This window comes from Lepidochelys olivacea (genome assembly GCF_965140295.1).
Source record: "Lepidochelys olivacea isolate rLepOli2 genome assembly, chromosome: 2".
In the NCBI taxonomy this organism is placed as follows: domain Eukaryota; kingdom Metazoa; phylum Chordata; order Testudines; family Cheloniidae; genus Lepidochelys; species Lepidochelys olivacea.
Window position 1 is genome coordinate 120427956 of NC_140412.1, and position 23466 is coordinate 120451421.

General features: G+C 42.2%; 1 protein-coding gene across 2 annotated transcripts in view; it reads left to right on the forward strand.

Moving 5' to 3' along the window:
- Positions 1–8301: 8301 nt before the first annotated feature.
- DUSP22 (dual specificity phosphatase 22) overlaps positions 8302–23466 on the forward strand; it is a 114473-nt gene continuing 99308 nt past the window's right edge. For both annotated transcript variants that reach the window (XM_084620043.1, XM_084620042.1), the window contains exons 1-2: positions 8302–8680; positions 16096–16129. In XM_084620043.1, the coding sequence (XP_084476169.1) occupies positions 8660–8680; positions 16096–16129 (55 nt within the window). In that variant the 5' untranslated portion in view covers positions 8302–8659. The remainder of the gene's footprint in view (positions 8681–16095; positions 16130–23466) is intronic.

The window sequence follows — 23466 nt, forward strand, 5'->3', positions numbered from 1 at the left end:
TGAAATTGTGCTCACTATATATGGGTTTTTCTATTTCTGGTAAACTGGCAGTGGGAAGGCAAGAGTGTTTTTTAAAAGACTGTTGCCCGTCTTCCGCATACACAAAGCAAATGTTCTGAAAAAATAAGCTTTGAACATTTATGACCTTGAACATTGACTCCTAATCTACAGGGCATCCGACTGGCATGAAAATGTAACATCCCTTGTATTAAAAATAAAGGACTGTAATATTCTACAGTTGTAATCCAAAACATTGCAGTAACACTACTATAAGCTGTAGTGTTTTGGAACATAACTGTAGAATACGGTCGAACATTTAGTACATTTTTTTAAAATATAAGAGATGACACTTTAAAAGCACTGATGCAACTTTTCAGTTCTTGTTTAAACCCACTCTTGTCTCTCAATTTTGAAGCACTATCGCTCAGCTCTGGTTTTGCTTCCTAACGTCAACTTGCTTTTAGCTGAGCTTTTGTTTTTCGAAGTCTGAGAAGCACACCTGTTTAAACAATGAAGAAAATACAAAGAAACTTTTGAAAATGGCTCAGTATCTATTATTTCATAACTGAAACCAAGTCAGGTTTCTTTTGTACTTTAGCATGATATTGCAAGCCACACAGGAAACCTACCTTCATTTCTATAGTGACTTATTCTAGAATATTTGGTCAGATATTATCAACTATATTAAATAGTAAAATTACTCAGTGCTGGCACCACTCCTAAATATAAATCCATCTGTATGTATTATGGTGCTATTCAGATATTAAAAGAGAATAAGATGAGTTTCATTTTCTGCCAGTGACAAATAAAGTAACCATCAAAGCAGGTGAAATAAGAAGAAGAGAAAAGGATATTGTGAAATTTCCTCACGTCTGCTTTCTTTATTTACAGAAAGCTAAGGTCAAGTGATTCTTTTGCTACAATTGTTCTTCGTGGGCCCCATCCTGTTCCTACTGAAATCACACAAAACTTGCTAAACATAAGAGGGCCAGATCCTCAGCTAGTGTAAATCCATGTAGCTCTGTTGACTTCAGTGGAGCTACACTGATGATTCATACCAGCTGGGAATCTGACCCAAGAGTTTGCACATTTGTCTCAGGGAAAGGCTTAGTGGCATTTTAAGAGCAATGCTATGCTGTGTCTTCTCTGGTGCACCACACAGCTCATCTGGACTATCAAAACACAAATTCAGTCAAGACATTCCAAGGCGTTTAGTTTCAGTCAAGTTTCCAAGAATGGAGGAGGACGTTCATGCTGGTCTAACTTATGTTAGCCATTTCTCAGTTCACCATTTGGCTATACTGAATGGAAGCAGACCACATCTGACTGACTGTAACTTTCCCTTAGTCGTACAAACCTTGTAGATTGCATCAGCATTTCTAAAATCTAAACAAATAAGCAGTGATGGAGAAAAGGACAACCAGATATATGTACAGTATGAAAGCAGAATGATCGGATCTTTTTAGAGCGCTCTCCTCTTCAGAGCCCACCATGCAAAGTATTTTCACATGCAGTGAGGTAAAGAAAGCCAAGAAATTGAAAGGAACAGGTAAGGAGACTGTCTCCTGTGTCTTGCTACCCAGCAGTTTGCAGTGTCTTCCAGAAAAACATCTATGGTGCATGTCTGCTGAAAACAATGTGCTAGGCTAACCTCATGGGCATAATCACAGCTTCTTTTAAAGCCTGATTCAAAGACTCCTACTGGATTCAATAAACGTCAGCTCATGTTCCTGATGGTTCTGTGTTGATGAGACCCCTGCTCCTCACCAAGCTTCAAAGTAATTTTTTAAATGGTAATTTCAAGAAATTGAGCTCTGCCCACTCCAAAAAGTTCTTGTCGCCTCTTAGGGATCTCTCTTCCACATATTGCTATTTACTTACCTGCTGCACAGGAGAGTTGTGAAGATTACCTTTAGTGAGATTGCACAGGTGTAAACTGAGAGCAGAAAATGCCCTATTAAAACAATATTTTTCCTCTAGAGTCCTTGTATACAATGAACAGCAACAGAAACAAATAAATTTTTAGCTTATGAGCAGGAGTAAATTTTGGTATTTCACTCCCACTCAACAACGGGTAATTTATAGTAACTAATCATATATGCAATATGCTTTTTAATGTTCTTGTCTCCATTGAAAATGTTTAATGTTTTGGAAAACGTAGAGTTCCAGAATCCAGTATTTTATTATATTTGAAGAAGATTCTTAATTGATGGAAAATGTGTTACTATTTTTGTAACACTTTGCTATCTAATTATGAAAGATAAACCGAATTGTTGACCAGACCATTTACTTTCTTACATATGCAGCAAAAGTGAAGGTGGAAGACAGATCAGGTAAGTGGATATGGTAAAGTCAAGGCAGTACGAGTCATTGGTTAGAGTTCACTGCTCTAAAAGTTATAGCAATGATCTATTTTTAACATGTTCTTTCCACTTGTCCCACCTCCCCAAAACGGCCTTTCAAAAATGGAGTAAAATCAGAATTGTTAAGGCCTTTTAAGTACTCTTTTTCCACATATTTTAACCAAGAAATTCGTAACAGTCAAATAAACCAAGTAGCTGTAACCCATCAGCCATTCCTGTTGAGTTTTCAGCTAGATTAATTTTTTAATTGCTTTAGGTACATGTAAACAGAGGTTGCTGAATGATAGCTTTACAGATATGAAAATGCAGTTATTTGATCAATGGTTGCTATGGCAGCTAACCTACATCTAGATTATCTTGTACATTTCTCCAAAAAGCGTTACAAGTCTGAGCTATTTTTTTACATTTACATTCCTCCGACAGCATTTTGATAGACTGCTAGGTTTGCTCCTTCTGTCTGAATTGTCCATTACTTTTTTGGCCAGGGCCTTGACCTCTTGTAAGGCTCCTTTGTGCCATTTCTGCCTTATGTCCTCAGTTGTGGATTCACCCCATACATCTTGGAATGTCCTCCAGGCCACCTACTGGTGGAGAGGATTGGAGGGGCAGATCAGGGGTGCGATTAGGGAAGGACTGTGATGCAGCTATTCTGGCCAGCAGGTGCAGCCCTAAGTCGGTTCGCTATAAAATTTAAAGGTCAGAATTTGCTCTCATCAGTTACATGGGGATTTGAATAAGAGCAACTCAGTTGACTTTAGTGGAGTTGCTCTAGATTTACACGAGCATAAATGAGAGCAAAATTTGCCCTTAAGGCCTTGAATTAATAAAATTGTGTCTGAATTCAGCTCAGTGGAAACCATCATTATAATAAACGATAATGCTTATCACTCATATTCAAAGTGCTATGTCTTCTGCAGTGCATTAGTAATGTAGTATGGGCTAGAGTAGTTTTATGTAACTATATATATTACAGTTATCCAGCAGGAATCCCAGAATTCGGTGAGACTGCCCTGCATCCAGCTCTCTCTCCTTTACTGACCACTCCCCCAATCCAATCACTACCTAACCCCTTGTTGTTTATTAATTTGGTTTTAAGCTCAATTTATTTCCCACAAAACTTTTCGATGTCATAGAATCAGCATTTTCCAGTTGAAAACTGTTCCATTGGAAACTTTTTGATTTTTTTTTTTAAATCTTCTTCCTTGCCAGCCCTGCAAAATTAGTCATGAATCCCTTTCATTGGAAGCCAGCCCCACTCTGAATCAGTTTCTGCCAGATAAAGGAAGGATGAGGTTGCTTTCTGCCTGTTGTATAGTGTAAACACAGCAGCCCGTTGTATTTACCAAGGGATCAGAAGATAACAGGCATGGGTTATTCATTTATTTTTCTTTTAAGGACGTCAAACTTAACCTGCAGTTAAAGCAGACGACTAGATTTTTTAAAAAATGGTCAGTTTCGCCATCAGTTTGGCTCTGATTTTTACCCAGACAATTGCCTCAAAGACAGATGCAGCAATCAGGGAACTTAGCATCACTGAACTCACGTATGCAATGTCAAAAAGTGGCTATTGCTCTGCATATGCTTCACATGTTACCTGGCAATACAAAAAAATAGGATTTTGTGGTTATATGCTATGCTGAAATAATGCCACTTCTCAGGAATGCTGAAAGCTATCAGATCCAGCAAGTGCTTTCATACCCAGCTAGAGTGTGCGTTTATTCAATGTGATCACCTTGGTTATAGATTGCTCTTGCCAGTCAAGGTTGTAGTCAATCACAGACTGAATACGATATGATACTGCTGCAAAAAAAGACAAATGTTTTTCTGAGATGTATTAACAAGAGTGTTGTATGTCAGACATGAGAGATAATTGTTCCTATCTACTCCATACTGGTGACACCTCAGGGGGAGAACTGTGTCCAATTCTGGATGCCACATAATAAAGATGTGTACAAATTGGAGAATCCAGAGGAGAGCAACAAAAATGATCCAAAGTTTAGAAAACATGACCTATGAGGAAAGGTTGAAAGTACTGGGTTTGTTTAGTTTAGAGAAAAGAAGGCAGAGGAGGGACATAGTTGAAGACAGTTATGTACAAGGTTGTCATAAAGAGGACAGTAATTAATTGTTCTCTGTGTCCACCGGGGGTAGGACAAGAAGTAATTGGCTTGGTTTGCTGAAAGGGAGATTCAGGTTAGATATTAGGAAAAACTGTCTAACTATAAGAATAGTTAAGCACCGGAACAGGTTATTTAAGGAGACTGTGGAATTCCTCTCAACGCAGGATTTTAAGAATAGGTTAGACAAACCCCTGTTGGGGAGGATGTAGATGTAATTAATCCTGCGTTAGCCGTGGGGGATGGACTAGATGGCCTCTTGAGGTCCCTACTAGCCCTATATTTCTATCATTTATTTTGGCTTTAAAGGCTTGAAAACAATGCATATATTTAACATGATGGATCACATCCTCAGCAGGTGTAAATCAGTGTATGCTCCATTCACTTTAACTGATCGTATCTGCTGAGGATCTGGACATGTGTGCAATATAAAATAGTTTATTATACAACAACAAAATAAGAAAATAAGCACTAAGAATAACCTGGTAGTGCAAGAGATAATGGCATAGAGAGTACACTTATAAAGTTTGTGGGTGATACCAAGCTGGGAGGGGATTATGATCTTGACAAAAATGATCTTGATAAACAGAAGAAATGGTCTGAAATAAATAGGATGAAATTCAATAAGGACAAATGTAAAGTACTAGATTTAAGACGGAATAACCAATTACACAAATACAAAATGGGAAATGACTGCGTAGGAAAAGGATCTGCGGCTATAGTGGATCACAAACTAAATATTTGTCAACAATGTAATACTGTTGTAAAAAAAAAAAATTGAACAGCATTAGCAGGAGTGTTGTAAGCAAGACACAGGAAGTAATTCATCCTCTCTACTCAGCACTGATAAGGCTTCAACTGGAATACTGTGTGGATGGCCAGTTCTGGGCACCTCACTTCAGGAAAGATGTGAACAAACTGGAGAAAGTCCAAAGGAGAGCAACAAAATTGTTTAAAGGTCTAGAAAACACGTCCTATGAAGAAAAATGGAAAAAACTGGGTTTGTTTAGTCTGGAGAAGAGAAGACAGAGGACGGACATAAGTCTTCAAGTATGTAAAAGGTTGTTATAAAAGGGAGGGTGATAAATTGTTTTCCTTATTCACCGAGGACAGGACAAGAAGTAATGGGCTTAAACTGCAGCAAGAGAGATTTAGGTTAGACATTAGGAATAACTTTCTAACTGTATTGGTAATTAAGCACTGGAACAAATTACCTAGGGAGTTCTGGAATCTCCATCATTGGAGGTTTTTAAGAACTGGTTAGACAAACAAGTGTCAGGGATGGTACAGAATGCAGAGAGCTGGAATAGATGACCTACCGAGGTCCTTTCCAGTTCTACATTTCTATATTATACTCCTGGGGAAATTCTGCACTAAAAAAATTAAAAATTCTGCACATATTTTAAAATTCTGCAAAATTCTACATATTTTGTTTGTCAAAATAGCACAATAAAATCATGCCAGTTTCAATTATTTTGGTAATTTATTTCAAAATACCTGTCAGCAAGTATGTCTGTAACAATATAGACAACGAAAAAGATTCAGGAAATGTTTTTTGACAAATAGATTCCTTAGTAGGCATATTAATACCGAACTTGATGTATCTTTGTTGACAACTATCTTCTGGTTCAGTGAAACTAAATGTTTCATTTAAACAAAATCATTATACAAAAGTATGTTATACAAAAGTATTGTAACGACCTGGCCTAAAAGGAGGATAGCAGCCTTAAGGACTGTTTTGTGTCTGTCATGTCTTGTCCTAGTTCAAGCTTCTATGTGTATTGTAAGTTTTTTGGGTCATGCCACTGTAATGGGTGGGGGGGTTGGTGAGTTGTGGTAGTTTAATTGTAGGATAGCCAGTGGTTAGCATGGGGAAAGGAGACCCAGGGTAAACTCTGTGTGTGTGGGTTGGGTCGTGTACATGGTTTGCCAGCCAACACCCATTCATCTCTGGAGGTGGTATGAATGCCCTCGGGCTGGAGCGGAGGGGGATGGGTTCAGGATGGCAGGGAATACATAAGGTTTTTACGTTGAGACTTGCTGCTCACACAGCAGTAGTGCTCATGTGTGTGCAAAGACATTATGTGTACACATAACTAATACATTTGATTTGCAAAACCAGAAAAAAAAACATTTTGGTGGAAATCACAAATTCTGTGTGAAAATATAAAATTCTGCGAGGAACATTAATTCTGTGCAAATTCTCCATTGCGCAATGGTGCAGAATTCTAGCAGAAGTAATATTATGGCAAACTGCAATTAATTTCTTTTTAGCCTACATTTCACAAAAATACTGTAATAAAATACATTTGGGGGAGCATTGCCAATGAAATATTAAAGACTGTTCCTATTTTCCATTGGTTAGGCACAAGGGAGGGGAGGAGGAAGGCACTAACTACTGCACACGGACCAATTTATGTTCTTCTCCTTCAACAGAACTGCTGTCATCAGAAAACGACATAAGGAATGACACTGTAGGGCATTTAGACAGCTATGGCCTTGTCATGACTATATTAAAGCAGTGATTCTTAAACTTTCCAAATAACTGCCAGTTTATCAAATTAAGGGCTTAATTCTGTTACCACTGAAGTCAATGGAACTTCTGGTTTTGACTTCAACAGGAGCAGGATCAAACTCTGAGACCTTGGCTGTACCTGCCGTTGCCTCCATTTAATTCTCATCTCCCATTTAATCGTGAGCATATCAAACAACTAGGGAGCTTGTTGTCAGCAGTTCAGGATCCAGGCTTTCAGGCAGAGATGGTGGGGGCAGAGATGGCGGGTTTACAGGGGCTATTCAAAAAAGGTGCAAAATGAAGTTGGAAGCCCATGGAATGATGGGAGGGAAAGAACTGCATCTTGGGATGGAGAGCGCACCCCCAGGATGCGCTGCGATCTGTTCCCAGAGCTCCCAGCGGCAGAGGGTGGCGAGTTCCACAGGAGGCTAGCTACCCACGATGCAATGCTCTGTCGATGCAAGAGCACCAACTGTGGACACGCTCCGCCGACACGAGGAGCGTTGTGGGGGTGTGCACGGTGGATGTAATTAAAGTGGCTTCTGACGTAACTTCAGTCAACTGAACTTTGCAATGTAGACAGGTCCTAAGGCCTAGTCTACACTACAAAAATAGGTCGACCTCACAGCATGGCTCAGGTGAACCATTTCACACCCTGTGCGGCACCTAAGCAGCCCCAAGCTTCCCTCAACCTAGCCACCACCTCTCAGAGAGGTGGATTTACGACCACAACAGAAGAACCCCTTCCATCGCAGTAGCGTCTACACTACAGCCCTACTGGGAACACAGACTGACCCTGGAAAAAAGCTGGGGTGCCGGGGGTTTTACAGAGACCCTTGGAAACCGCTGTACAGATCAGGCTAAAGCCCAGCAGCGGCTTCCTGGCGCAAGGCCCTGAACAGAAGGTGGGTTTTTTTTGTTTTTTTTTTCCTATTTTTCTTTTTTAAAACCAAGCCTGATTTGCATAAACGGCAAGAAATAGGTTTGATTATTTCAGTGTGGCAACTTGTGTTATTTTGGCCCTGACTGCTAGGAAACTAAACAACCTCCCGCTTCATCCCACACACCCGCAGCAGCCGCCGCCGCCGCCGCTTACTCACCCTTCCAGGAATGAGGGTGGGCCGGACTCACCCTCGCCTGTCTCCGCGTGTGCTGCTGGCGGGGGAGGGCCGGGGTCGCTTTGCACGGCGGGACGTGTAGTTTTCTCAGGCGGGTCTCGGCGGGGGAGCCGGCCGCGGCGGAACTACAAGCCCCAGGGCAGCCTGGGGGGGGGGGGGGAGGGGGACGCTTGCTAGGCGTTCGGGCTCTAATCACACGTGGGGGTGGCGAGCCCTGCAAACAGAAGGGCGAGAGCCGAGAGGTGGTTCCTGGCAATGACGCCCTGGTGACTAGTTCAGCTGTTCTCCCGTGCAGCGAGGTCCAGGGGTAGCCAAGCGGAAAACCTCCTCTGATCACAAGGCATCTAGGAGAAAAGCCTGGCCACGCTGGGGGCAGAGATGATCCTGCGCGCTGCAGCTAAGAATTGACAGTAACCCCCTCGCCCCATACACACTCTCATCACAGGGCAAACACTTTCCCATGCGCGTTGACCTGCAGCGTGCAAGCAAGCTTAGCCTGCAGCCAAGAGTTCTCCCGCAGTACTAAAGTTCAGTCCGCTTAGAGCCATGGGGAATGGGATGAACAAGGTAATGCTGCTGCTTCTTCTTGTTATTCTTTGTGTGCGTGTGCGTCGGGGTGTGCGGGGCTCCCCAGGATCGAAAAGCTGCTGTAAAGATCAATCCACCGCCTCCCCACATCGTCTCCTCCCCCTCCCTGCTTTGTTTTGCAGTAAACATCCTTATACAATGAGGGGTAACGAGCCGTTGCTATAGGCGTTTATGGCCAGCTAAGGTCAAATGAGGTTTTTCTGCCTAACTTCGATTTTGGCTTTTTGGAAAGGGAAGGAGACGATGGCTGAAATTCCCCTTGGGGGCGCGTTTCCTGGTTAGCAATCTGCAGCTGCCATGCATGCACGATGATTTGGTTTCAGCTGGTACTAAGTAGGTCTGTCTTCCTTCCTCTCCCTGCAAAATACATTTGCTGTAGACTAGCAAAGTGGGAGAGCTAGACAATTCTACTCTTGATCCCTCACGCGCCTTTATAAACCTGCTGTCCACATGACTAGTAATCAGGGCGTATATGTATATTTCTCGGTTGTCGTTTCCTTGTTGTGTGTGTCTTTCTCGGTTTTGCATGAGAAGACGGAAATGCTTCAGGCAGCCAGAGTCCTTACAGCTACCTAGATGTTCAAGGAGTATTCTGGGCACCCTCTTTAAAACCATCCATCACGCAGAGGGGTAGAAAGATCAAGATGCCAGACTTGTTGACTGCGTGGGTATCTAGTGAAGCTGCTGGAGGAAAATAAATGGCGTTCTTTATGTTTCGCAATCTCCTAGGCATCTAACACTTCCACAGTAACCCCCCCCCCCCATGAGTCAGTCTCAGGACATGTGTTATACCACATGCCTTGAAGAAGCCAAGTCAAAAAACCTTTATCGTGATTGTTGTGGTTCTTGGCTCTTTTGTTGTATTATTTGTTTTCTTAAGTGGGTTTTTGGGTGTGTCCTAGAAGAAATGTTTGAATTTCTATAACTATCTGCAAAAAGAAAAGGAGGACTTGTGGCACCTGAGAGACTAACAAATTTATTTGAGCATAAGCTTTCGTGAGCTACAGCTCACTTCATCAGAGCTACTGTAGCTCACAAAAGCTTATGCTCAAATAAATTGGTTAGTCTCTAAGGTGCCACAAGTACTCCTTTTCTTTTTATAACTATCTGGATTTTCCTAGCTGATGCCATTCAGTACAGAGGAATCTGGATGTCTTTCTTTTCTCTTCCAGCATCAGCTCTGTTTGTGTTCAGATGCTTGTTTAATGCAAGTTAATTAGATTTTTCAAACTAACATATGGAGGCTGATTGTTTACTGATTACTATAGGCAGAAGGTTTAACACACTCCTGGTGGTTCTTTTGCCTCACACTTACTATTGGGGGTGTCAAGGATCCCACTTTTTATGTATCTGTCTAGCACTTGAAGGCCATGTGATTAGTAGACCGAACATGAGGTGGGAGCCAGGATTTCCTGGCTCTGACACTGACTTGCTGTGAGGCCTTGGGTAAATCACTGAGGGCCTGATCCTGGATCCACTGAAGTTAATGGATGCAGGATCAGATCTTTAACCTCTCCCTATTTGTTTTCCCTTCTGCAAAACGGGAATAGTAACACATACCTGCCTTATATGTGACTTTGGGGACGTGTGGTCAATTGAAAATCAATTATGGATCTCCCTCTGCTTTATTTGGGCTATTTAGGACATAACCTTCTAATTACTTGGTTTTCACAGATGGTAGGTGGTCAACACTTCTTGAAAAGCAGGCTCCTTTTAATGTATCTCAAATTGGATATCCAAAAATTGAGGTCCTCAAAATCCAGAATCATTTTTGAAGATCTTGGTTGCTGGTTTTATTCTTGGAATTGTTAGAATGTGGCACCAAGCATATTGCCTTTTCTGTCAGTGTTGTGAGCCAGCAGTAACACAAGGGATTAAGTGGGGCTTGGAATCCTCAAAGCTGATTGTTGGATGCATGTGGCCCCCTGAGTCATCAGTGCCTCTCAGTATCAGTGACATTAGTTGGTAATTTGAGTGCTTCTTGCAGTATAGCCATATATGATGGAGACTACAGAGGGACATGATTTGAGCAGCTTATCAGATGGTGGATTATTTCAATTAAGAGCATCTCTTTGTACTGAAGCCAAGAGAAGATTAATTGTTGCCCCTAATGGTTCAGAAATGGAAAAGCTCCAGAGACTGTTACAGCGTCTGTTGGTTCTTGAGCCCTTGTCACTGTTGTGTTTTCTAGTCACGAGTGCAGTGGGGTTCCTATGTTTTGCGTTTAGTTAGAAATGTGGTATACATGTATTTCATAGGAGTAAGTGTACCTGATTTTTATATGGGTTTTGCAGCTTATAGAAAGGCTTGCAGAGGACTGAGGCACTTTTTGTCTGTTACATCTTAGCAAAAACAGCTGTGCTTGTTGTTCTCAAGCCTGGCACCTAGTCATCCTCCAGGTTCTTCCAAAGTAAGTTGTTTGTAATATTATTATTATTGTAATATTATTCCCATGCAACACAACTATGGGAAAATGGCTGGCTAGCAAGCCCTCTCAAACTGCAAATTCATCACTTAACTGCAATTAATTTTCAATGCCTTAACCTTCTCTCAGAGTAGCAGCCGTGTTAGTCTGTATGCGCAAAAAGAAAAGGAGGACTTGTGGCACCTTAGAGACTAACCAATTTATTTGAGCATAAGCTTTCGTGAGCATCCGATGACGTGAGCTGTAGCTCATGAAAGCTTATGCTCAAATAAATTGGTTAGTCTCTAAGGTGCCACAATCCTCCTTTTCTTTTAACCTTCTCTCTGTCTTTAACCTCTTCAGTTGAGGGTTAAACTCCCGCAGATCTTTTTCTTTACTTAGCCCATCCTCTATCACAGTAGTTTCTAGAGATCTTTCTAGTCCAGTCAAAATGGTTCCAGTGATGGGCTTTCCACCGCTTCCATGGAAAGACTATTCTGCAGTCCAACTGATCTGATTGCTAGAGAGTTTTTCTTAATAGTCTACATTTTCCTTTTCTTATTCTAACTGCTCATGCTTTATCTCTGACCTGGGTTTTAGTTCAAGATTCATGTTGATTTCTGTGTTTCAAAATCATGCATGACCTTAGAACCCCCTCTTTTTCATTCTGTGGTTTGGCAGCTGAGATCAGATGGGAGATAATGCTCTAACTGATAAAACTTAGATTTATTTATCTGTAAGCAAGGCATTCTTAGTGAAAGGCATTCTCAGTGAAGAGCCTTCCACTGGGATTCATTCCCTTCTTGGTCTGATACTCTGAAGATCAATTCTTCTTATTCACTCAGGCTTTCTTGAAGGGATGGTGGAAGCCTCAGTATTTCATAGGGGAAGATTCTTTTAGTGGCACTGTTAAAATGGCATTTGGGATTTATTCGTGTAGGTGTGTTATTACAAGATCACTAAGCACATGATATATAAGTGCCTTATGTAAATTGCATAGGTAAATAGTATTTAATAAAGAGATTGATTTACATTTTTTCTAAGTTAATCTAGATCGTTACAGCTGATGTAAATAATTCCTTGGAAATCAATAGACCTATGTCAGTTTACATCAGGTGAGGATCTGGCCCATCGGCCTATGTGACTTTCCTGTGACGCTTAGTGAAATAGGCTAATCCTCTTGTTCTTGCCCTGCATCACATTCTTCTCATAATCTCTGCACAAAACCCATTAAACTGCAGTGAATTTCCATGGATTGCTTAATAGATATTAGTCAAAACAACTTTATGCAGTAAGTTATGTTAATGTAGTCTGAGAGTATGTGTCTATTTAGAAAATAATGGGGCATTCAGACATCCATAAATCTTTTAAGTGGATCTGAAGAATTACTAGGAGGTTGATAAGTATCAGTAGCTCTCTCTTAAAAGGGCTGTGCCATCACAATATTTATTCTGACTTTCTCATTAATGCAATTAGGAACTGATGACTGACTTAGATGGCCTTGGTGATTGGTGGCAAAGTAGAGATCTTGTCCATGGTCGTATTTACTAAATAGCATTTGCTTCATATTGTGTTTCAGCTCATATGAAGAGCTCTTGTTTTATTCACAAAGCAGTGGTTGAAAAGTTCATGATATGGCCACCCTTCTCCTCTCCCTCCCCTCTTCTCTCACATGTAAACACCCATCCATCACTCTTCATTTGGTTCTAATCCTCCCTTCTCCGTAGTCTGAGATTGCATTTGCTGAAGTCAGGGTGAGATGACACAGCTGAAAGTTCCCAACCATAGCATAGTGCCGAAATATTAGTAAGCACTATAGGAAGAGTCACCTTTTTCCAGGTAGCTTTCCTCCTTGGTAAGGTTTCATTCTTTTAGAATGACTCCTGAGGCAGCCTCTTCCTTGCAAGACATCCTAATTTCCTTTATTGGTTTCATAATGCACAAATACACACTTCTGGTTTTTTTCCACCTTCACTAAGGACATCCTATTTAAAGAGCATCTTCCTTTTTATCCCTCCTCCAGTCTGTCCGTCTACCCAGTCTGGGCATTTTCTCTTTATGGTTTCTAACCCTAGTGGTAATGACTAGAATGTAAGCTCTAATCCTCTCTTGGGAATATACGATTGTTAGATAAATGCTGCAGTCCAGTCTGAAATACTATAGCATACCTACACATACAGAATATTGCATTTGTATTTGGAAATTTAAACTCAGACTGAGGTAGTTGGCTGGGTTGGGTTGTTGAATTTTGTGCCATTGTGATCTGTTTGGGAGCATGTTAGGCCACTGGCCCTTCACTTATGTCACAGGTACAATACTCCTGGGAGAAGCTGCTAATGTGAACAGAGGCAATAGCCCACACCTATTTAACTAGGAGAGACTGAAACTGAGTCAGAGACACAACCATATCTTTTTAAAAAAAACAAAACTAACCAGAGTACCATGAGGTGTGTGTGTTGTTTTTTTTTGTTTTGTTTTTTTCAAGCACGTTTGAGAGAGAGTGAAAAGTTTCAGGGATGGGTCCCCACAGTGGTCCATACTAAGGAGACCAAATTACATGCACTCTTGAAGTAATGACTTTCTAGATGGGTCATCCTTTGCTCTCTTTATAAAGGATGTTAATTAGTAAAACTCCAAAAGGGGGGTTGTAGTGGGGTGGTCACCCCGCTCCTGCCCTGAAGGGGTTAAAAGCAGTCCTGGAGAGGGCTGCAGCTGGGTTACAGGGATTAAGAACAGCTAGGGAAGCTGAGGGAGTAGCTAACCACAGCTGTGGCCAGCTCAATCAGGGCCCAGCTGGCCCTTATAAGAAGGCTGGGGGCTAGAAGCAAAGAGTCCCACTGTAGTGGGAAGGGCTAGCTGCCTGGAAACAGTGCTAAAGCAGAGTAGCGCTGCAGAGTTCCAGCCTGATAAACCCCGAGGCTGCAGGCCTTGGTGAGTGCCTACAGAGGCACTGGGGCTGCAGAGGGGCAGTCTGAGGATAGGCAAAGGCAGTAGGTCCTACCCTCTTACCAATGATGAGTGGCTTACGTTGCAGTCTGCCCCCGTGAACGGGGGCTAGCTGATGACTGGCAGTAGCCACTGAGGCAAGGTGGGTCTAGAGGGTTGGGGGTTCCCTGTGAGGGGAGACCCAGAGTGGGGATCCTGCTGGGGCAGAACCCCAGGGAAAAAGGAACTGAGGTCTGGGAGGGACATGGGACCAGTGACAGGTGAGACACCGGAGTGTAGAGGGCGCTCCAGTGCTGGTGAAGAGCTAATTCCCTGGACTACCAGCAGGAGTTGCTGCACTGGTGAATCTTGTCCCGCTACAGGGGTAAATCATGAGCACGCATTAGCTGTGTTAAACTTGCAGGTCTCTGTTTGCATAGGTTCTTGTCAAACATTGTCAGCTTTGGTTCATGTGGTTTTGCAGCCCTTGACTTTCGCTTTAAGTTTCACATTCCTTCAGATCCCAGTATGGCAAAATCAAAAATAAAAATGAAATGGATGAGCGTCGTTCAGCCCTGTACATAGTTAAGGGAATTGCAAAGGTCCATTGGGTCTAGGCAACATGGCCTTCTAGAGCTGTTGACAGGATTGAACCCGAGGGTTGGATATGATGTGACCTGACATGGAGAGGGAATGTAAGTTAAAGATGTAGGGGAGGGAGGTTCATGCAAAATAATGTTGGCCTGAAAGCGTGGCTCTTCTGTTTTCTTACCTGATTGATAGTGGCATAATAAGTATTAAAGATTGTTTTTGTTTGTGCAACCTATATGGTAAAACATCCTAGAAACTAATTTACAGTCCCATATGCTGGGCTGCTACGCTCCATGACACAAATCATGTCCCTTTTCAACAAGATGGTTGTTGTGAAGAAAGGTCTCAAATGCCAATCCCTGGCGAAAGTACTTCATACCTTTTAGAACTTCCGAATTGCTGGACTGAGCAAAGTGGGGGGAGTTTTTCCTTTAAATAGCAGTGCTAGGGAGATTGTTGATGCAGTTGTGATGACATTAGAGCGTTGCTAAGGCAGTAGGAAGTTGGTGCTGACATGTCATTGATGGTGGTATGCTTTACAGGCGTGTAAAGGAAAATGGATCATATTTTAGCTATCTTGTTTTTGCTTCTTCAGGGGAATTAGATGTTGGTCATAGATGTCCAGGTGTCTGTCATGTAGTGGGAGAGAACAAAGGTTTTACTTTTGTGTTGTGGTGTGTGCCCTTTTCTTTTCTTTTTTTTCCATACATGCTCTTTTGTGTGTTGGCTTCAGTGCAGAGGAGGTTTATGAAAGGGTGGGAATGGGTAACATCACACTGTTAACCATATGTACTCGGACTGCACAGAGCTGACCCTGAAGAAGACCTTGAAACTCCCAAGTTAAAGAAAGTAATGTAACTGAGAATAGCAAGAGCATATGGGAGCCCTGCTGAGGAGCACATAGTTTGGGGGAGAGGGGCGCGGAAGCGCAACTGAGTGACTTTAATTGATTATCACTCTGTTCATAAGTGCTGTTTGCAGTGATTTCTTATATTTAAGAGTACCTTACTGAAATGTAGGGTGACAGTGATCTGACTTGCCTTCCTCCGCTTCAAGCACTACAAGATCTGTTGGATTTTATTTTCCAGTCCCTTCACTGACTTATTCTGTGTCCTTAGACAAGTCACTTAACCTTTTTTGTATTTGATTCCCCATTGATTCAATAAGGATAATACATTACAGCAAGGGTTTTACAGGGCCTATTTTTGAGATCCTTGGGTGGAAAATGGTGTGTAACTGTCAAATATTACTATCAACCTTTAGTCATGTTGGAAACATTTCAAAGTGCAGCATGCCTGAAGCATTATAGAATGGGAAAGTTACAAGGAGAAATATATAATGCTGCCAGCACCTTTAGATTCCATTAGACAATAGTCTACGACAGAAATCTGTTCCATCCTGTATGCAAATCAAACATTGTCAAACTGTGCTACCACAAGACCTCTATATTTGATACTATATTTCTTTCTCACAGATTCTGCCTGGCTTGTTCCTTGGCAACTTTAAAGGTAAGATTAGTTTTATGGTTACAATTTAGGATTACTTAAAAGTCTGAAAGTGTTGGGTCATACACAGCCCTACAATATTTGCTAAAATCTGTGCAAGTTCTTTATCCCCATTTTGCTTAATTTCTGAATCTACCTGCTAGCACTAAGAAGAGAATGTTTTCTCTGTCACCTGTACATGCACTGCACAACTGGTTAAAAATGCACACACTCTCCTGGGAGCATGCTTCACCTAGAATTCCCAAATGTTGGCCTCTGTTGTAAATTGGTAGTGCACTTTTCAGACTGGCCTGTGAGCCAGACCATTTTTTGCAAGCCCTCCTCATTATTAGTGGCTTAATTTGCCTCCAATTCATTGCTCTCATTATTGTGGTTATAGATCAGAAGTGTTCAGGAGCCCTATTATAAATGCTTGTAAAACTGAGAAATACAGAGTTTGATGTTTGAGCAGCAGTATATAGTGTTCATATTGTAGACTCAGACCTGTTCTCCCTCTCCCTCTCTGTGTGTGGTTTTTCTTTCCATTTGATTTTTAACCTAGTACTTATAGAGCCTTATCTTTTTAAGAAGGCTAAGGCTGAGAAAAGTTCCTGGCACCCAGCAGTTCCCACTGAAATTACTTATTGTTTAAGTATTTGGGACAGGGACCATCTGCTCATTACATATGTGTACAGCACCTAGCACAGAGGGGCTGTTTCATGTTCTCAGTGTATATAAAATCTCCCCAGTGTATTTTCCACTGCATGCATCTGATGAAGTGAGCTGTAGCTCACGAAAGCTTATGCTCAAATAAATTTGTTAGTCTCTAAGGTGCCACAAGTCCTCCTTTTCTTTTTACAAATACAAACTAACACGGCTGCTACTCTGATCCCAGCTTGGGGTCTCTAGGTGCTATTGTAATACCGCCAATAAATAACTGGTAACATCTACCTAGAGCTACGCTTAGTTGTGAGCAACAGCAGTGTGCTGAGTGGAGACTGCACATGCCTCCATATATTTGGTCTGCTCACGTGACTGGACAAGGTCTGCTCCTTTCATTTCATATTTAGGTGGTGCTGCACCAACATTCCTCTCCACCCCTCCCTCTGTGAAGTATTTGGTAGCATAAACCTGCAACAGGATACTGGCACTGTTTGTCTTGTCTGTATCTGATCCTGCTGTCCCTTGTTGCCGGGGGGACGGAATTGCAGGGTCCATCCTGATAGTTATTTTGCTCCCCTTTCTGTGTGGAGCATCTTTGGAATGTGCCCAGAGATGCAGGACAAGTTTGAGGGGCACTCCCATGCAAGGTGGCAAACATGAGGATGGTGCTGGGCTGTGTGGGGTGGAGGGAAGTTGGTTGTGTCAGCTGTGTAGGTGATGGATGGAGGGGAAGGAAACGAGAGTGGAGGCAATGACAAGTTTGTGATGGGATACAGGGTCTGGAAACAAAGAACATACAGGTTTCAGAGTAACAGCCGTGTTTAGTCTGTATTCGCAAAAAGAAAAGGAGAACTTGTGGCACCTTAGAGACTAACCAATTTATTTGAGCATAAGCTTTCGTATGCATCCGATGAAGTGAGCTGTAACTCACGAAAGCTTATGCTCAAATAAATTGGTTAGTCTCTAAGGTGCCACAAGTACTCCTTTTTCTTTTAAAGAACCTACAGAAATCAGAAAGGGCGCGTGGGGGGGCTGGGAGGAGAAAATAAGGAGGGAGAGAGGGAGAAAATCCAGAGATGGTGTATCTTCTGAGTTGAGGCAGTACCTTCTGCTTGTGATGGAGCTAATCTTGGCCTCACTGCTGGATGAGACAAAGTGGGAGAGGACTGGAGAGGGGTGAATGATATCTTGCATTTGATGTCAGATTGCTTCAGTTTTTCAAAGTGCAGTGAGAGGGGGAGGGGCCCATAGTGCATGGTGTTTGACTCTGAAACTGGCCCTGTCGTCATGCCAGCCGTGGTGGCAAAACTTTTGATAATACTCCCAAGAGAGTGAAACTCAGACCCAGCATCTGTTTCTCAGTGTGGTACTGTTTTCACCCACTGAGTGACTGAGGCAAGGCAAGATGAAGGGGAGTAGGCCAAAGTTGCAGAGTGAGTCAGCACCTCAGCCCAGATTAGATCCTAGAACCCTTCTGGCTTGTCTTGCTGTAACCATTCAGCTATGTGCCTTGAAAATGGTCTATAAATGGTTTGTCAAATAACTTTTAGCATGATAAAAACATGGTGTTAATGAAGGTGGGATGAGTGTGTAGTATTGGGATCCAGTTAAAAATAAATGAAGCTGAAGTGCATCAGCTATTTCTTATCTGGGGGAAGGGCTGGTGTCAATATGAATGTCTGCTTGAGTGACTGTCGCTGTTTGTTTGTTTTAATAAAAATAAAGGTGGGTTTTTTTTTTTAAATGGCCTTTGCTCACATAGTATTTAATCAATACTCTCCACCATTGTGAGGTCATGTCAGTAGGTAAATTGATCTCCGAGTTAGTTACATCTCTGGAGCAGAAAAGTGACAATAGCTGTTAAGTTTCAGAGTAACAGCCGTGTTAGTCTGTATTCGCAAAAAGAAAAGGAGTACTTGTGGCACCTTAGAGACTAACCAATTTATTTGAGCATAAGCTATCTTGAGTTACAGCTCACTTCATCGGATGCATTAAAGCATCAGATGCTGTTAAAGCACTTTGTTAATTAGAGAGACAAGGTGGGAAAGGAATATCTTTTATTGGACCAACTTTTGTTGGTGAAAGAGACAAGTTTTCAAGCCACACAGAGTTCTTCAGACACTGTACCTTTGTCAGACCTATAGAAAAGCTCTATGTATGTTCAAAAGTTTCTCTCTTTCACTAACAGAAGTTGGTCCAATAAAAGATATTACCTCATCTACTTTGTGCACAGATACAACACTTTATTAAAGTTAATCTTTGAATTTCTAAAAAAATTTCTTAACAGTCTAATAATGCTAATAGCAACAGTGACAGAGTGCTAACATTGCGAAGTAATACAGTGCTGCTGAAACAAGGCAAATATAAGCTTGCCTAGAGGAATTTGATTACTGAGTTCTTTTGCAAATGTTCTGATTTACATCACATGCAATGTACGAAAGACAGGACAAGACTTTGAATAGTGAGTAGTGATTTGGGTGTTGGACTTGAGACACCCATAGTCAGAGAGTTGGTGCTCAGTGCTTTCTGACAATCGGGTCCTTCTATGGTGTCTCATGCAAAGAAAGCTTGGGTTTTGCAAGTGATTTTTTTTTGAGTATTAAAAATGTGTGGTGATACAGACGTCCCCTTAGGTGATTAAAAATCACAGATCTTCACAAGCTGACTAGTGCTGTTCTAGGTTAGTAATTGCATGGGAAACCTCTAAGGAAACTGAGATGCTATGGGAAGTGGTATGAGTGATTCAAGCAGGTGGTTCCCTGCATTCTCATCAAAATTGATGTAATACCCCAGCATGATGTTAGAGGGTGCTGTGCTTCTGGAAGTTCCATTGTTTGGAAGGGACTGGATGTTCTGACCATGGAATTTTTTTACCAGACTAGCAATCCTACTTTTGTAGCTATGTAGAACCTGTCTTTCAGGGCTCCTGAATTGCTGTTCTGAAGTTAAGCCTCAAATTGTCTATGTAAGGTAAATAGATTCAGACACATTTAACTTATGGATAAACTGAAGCATGGTTTATGAAATGGTTGCAGAGTAAGTCAGTGGTATGGATGAGGATAGAACTCCGGACTCCTGACTTGCAGGCTACTGCTCTAATCTTTCGAAAAGACTGCTTCAGGCAGAGTGAGAGTGCCTTGATAGTGTCTTGGGATCCTTGGGAGTGGAAAGCTTTGTAGAGTACTGATTCAGGAAACCATTGAAGTCCATAGGACTTTAAGCATGTGCTCACAATACTTTTCTGAAGAGAGATGGATTTAGGAACTTAAGAGCTTTCTTGAATTGGGACCTCAGCTAAAACTTAAAACTGAATTACATTCCTAAGGTACAAAGTTTAGGAGAATGTGCATCCAGAGAACTGAGCAGTTCAAGCAGAACCGCTGCCTTTCTTACAAAATATTGAGGAAGAGTTCACCTTTAAAACCCAGGAGACAATTAATCTTACAGATTGATTGTCTTCTGGGTTTCCTTTTGTTCAGGAGCAAAGCCTTGCTCCTGAACAAAACTCCATGGGACTGGTAGCTTGATAAGAGATGTGGGGATGGAGGGGTTGAAGGTTGGAAGAAGCCCTCTTCAAAATAAATCCTTCCCCCCCCCGATTTGAAAGAATTCCGGTCTGTCAAATGGAAATCAAAGTCCTGCAGTCCACTCACAAGTTAGTGTAATCTCCCTTGATGAAGTGCAAAGCTGTCAGTCAACAGCTGTAGGTCTGAAAGCCCCCATATGCCTTTATTCCCACTAGAAAGCTGGTGTCTGCTGTGCAGCAGCTGACAGCTTTTTCTATATTCCCATCTGAAGAAATTTCCTGTTTTTTCTAATACCCTGGTGGGACAGTATAAGGGTTTTGCCTCTTTTCCCATGCAGCAGTAGGGAAATATTTTTCATCTACATGAGTGCCAGCTGGGTCTTTCAAGTACAATTGATTCCAAAAACCAAGGCTCAATAAACTGTAATAAGAGTTAAAGGCCATGCAGTTCTTCAAGCTTGAATACAAAGTAATACATGTCCTTTCTGCTTGCAAACGTGTCTGGAAGATTTGAGTTTTTCCAATGGAATATTTGGGGGATTTTTGATTCTGAGGGGAAAGCCACAATGTGAGGCTTAATTTCCCCCAAAGAGTCCAGTGGCACTATGGATGAAGTGGACAGCTTAGCTGAAGTTTCCACTCTTCCTGTTCCTCAACATAAGACGCAGTGCACAGCAAATGATTCTGCTGTGTTCACAGTGCCATTGAATTCCTCTGAATAAGCTTGTTCGAGGTTCTTTCAGGAAAAGTTCCCTTTGTGGGGGCCCATTTGGGGTTCAGCCTTCAAGCAAGAAGAGGGGGTTAGTATCTTTCAGGTTTGCCCTCCTGGAATTCACAGATAATCTAGATTTACAGGCTAGTACAACGAAAGCTTCAAATGTGGATTGCCCTAGGAGGGGAAGAAGGTACAGGGTAGAGCCCTCTGTGGGACTATTGTTTTAATCCCGCTCTTGTTCTGCCCTGCAATTCCCACTCCCACCTGCTCCCATGTTGTTTCTTGCATTTTTATCCTGGTCTGACCCACAAAAACCTTAGATCCCACAAAGCCCACGAGAGAGACCGATTCCTCCATGCTACTTTATAAAATACATTAACAGACTTTTTTTTAAAATAAAAATGGAATTCAGACACAATTTTTACCACTAAAAGAATAAAATAAATCTTGCTTAAACCACGTAAAAAAATACATTAACTCCTGCTGTAATAGACATCAACTCTTTCTATCCCTTGCTTAAATTTACATATTAAAACCTTTATTTAAAAAATTGCCGAAATTCTATTTGACAAATGGAGATTTAGTGTTTTCCCACAAATTACTGCAGTCTGGTTTTTCCCCCTCTTTGCCCCCTGCCTGCAGCAAAGTACATTTTACCTGCTATTATGGCCACGAGTCCTGCAGGATCCCCCCTCCCCCCCCACTTACAATGCAACTACTTAAAATTTTGAACAAGTTTATTTACAGGAATTAAAGTTTCGGGAACAGGAAGGGTGGAAGTTTTGCCTAGGCACTCAGTGATGTCACAGACAAACTGCATATTATGGATGGAACTAAGCGTGTCCTTGGGAACCATGGGGAGCGAGGGGAGGTGGGAAACAATCCTCAGTGGGAGCTGTGGGTGCTCAGTATCTCTGAAAACTAGGCAGTTTATGTAATAGGGATGCCAACTTTCTAATACCTGAAAACCAAACACCCCTGCCCTGCCCCTTCCCCCGAGGCTCTGCCCCCTTTCCCACCTGTCCACCCTCCCTCCTCCCATTGCTTGCTCGCTCACCCCCCATCCCCTGGCCTCCTCCCCTGCTGCCTGTAGAGCTGGGCTGGGAGGAGCTGACGCAGAAGTCAGTCCCCAGACCGAGGGGGTGGGGAAATCAGGGCACAGCGGGGTGGGGGGAGGGGCAGACAGGTCTCCCCGCCCCACCCCCCGACGGCACCAGTATATACTTTGGAGTTTGGTCTGGGAGTCAGGCTGTGGAGTGGTAGGAAGAGTAGCAGCTGCTAAGCAAGGCTGCTCCAGCAGCAGCTGCTGCTCTTCCCACCCCCAGTGGTGGAGGCTGGTTACTGCAGATAACTTATGCTCAAATAAATTGGTTGGTCTCTAAGGTGCCACAAGTACTCCTTTTCTTTTTGCGAATACAGACTAACATGGCTGTTACTCTGAAACCTGCAGATAACAGGACTTTTAGTGGCCGGTCAGCTGTGTTGACCGGACACTGCCAGTTTTCCTTTTCGACCAGATGTTCCAGTTGAAAACGGAACACCTGGGAAACCTATTATGTAGGTGTGCCTAACTAAGGTACCAAAATTTTAAAGTTTTGGCCTCGGCCTCCAGCTAGTTCTTCTCAAAAATATCGTCAGGGTGTATCCACTAGGAGAAAAGATGTGTTCTTACCATGTGTTAAAAGCCTAGTGAAGGCAAGGTAGTTTTCAAATGTATTCACAGGTTGAGGTAAATGTTAGCAGGAAGCTGAGAGTTTGCCTCAAGCTGCTAACATGTGATAAAACTATAGCTGGCTTGTCTTCACTAGGGTTTTACCTCATTAGTTATGTGTTAGTTTAACACATAAGAGCACAACTTTTATTCCCTAGTGAAGGCAAGGCTGCAGGGTTGTGTTTTGGAGGAGGGAGAGACTGCATACAAACTAGAGCAGTGGTTCTCAAACTTTTATACCGGTGACCCCTTTCACATAGCAAGTCTCTGAGTGTGACCCCCCCCTTATAAATTAAAAACTTTATATATAGTTTATAAGTTTATATATAAATAACACCATTATAAATGCTGGAGGCAAAGCGGGGCTTGAGGTGGAAGCTGACTGCTCATGACCACCCATGTAATAACCTCCCAGCCCCCAGTTTGAGCACCCCTGAACTAGAGGACATTGTATGGTGAGAGAAAGATGATAACCCACCCCTTCTGCCCCCAAACTCCAAGAAATACAAATCTAGTTTGAGCTAATCTCATTGATCTGATTATTTTAGCTGCCGGATGCCTCACAGTCTGATGCCACAGACATGGACCTGCATCAGTGTAATTGGCTTTCTCCACCAGAATGGTTTTGGTTTTTACTGGATAAGAAGGGATGGGGAAAACTCTAGGAATTTTGAAGAAAGGGGAGGTGACAAAATCTTTGGAAATTCTTCTCATGTCATTCGAATGAAAGGGAAATAATTGGTTTC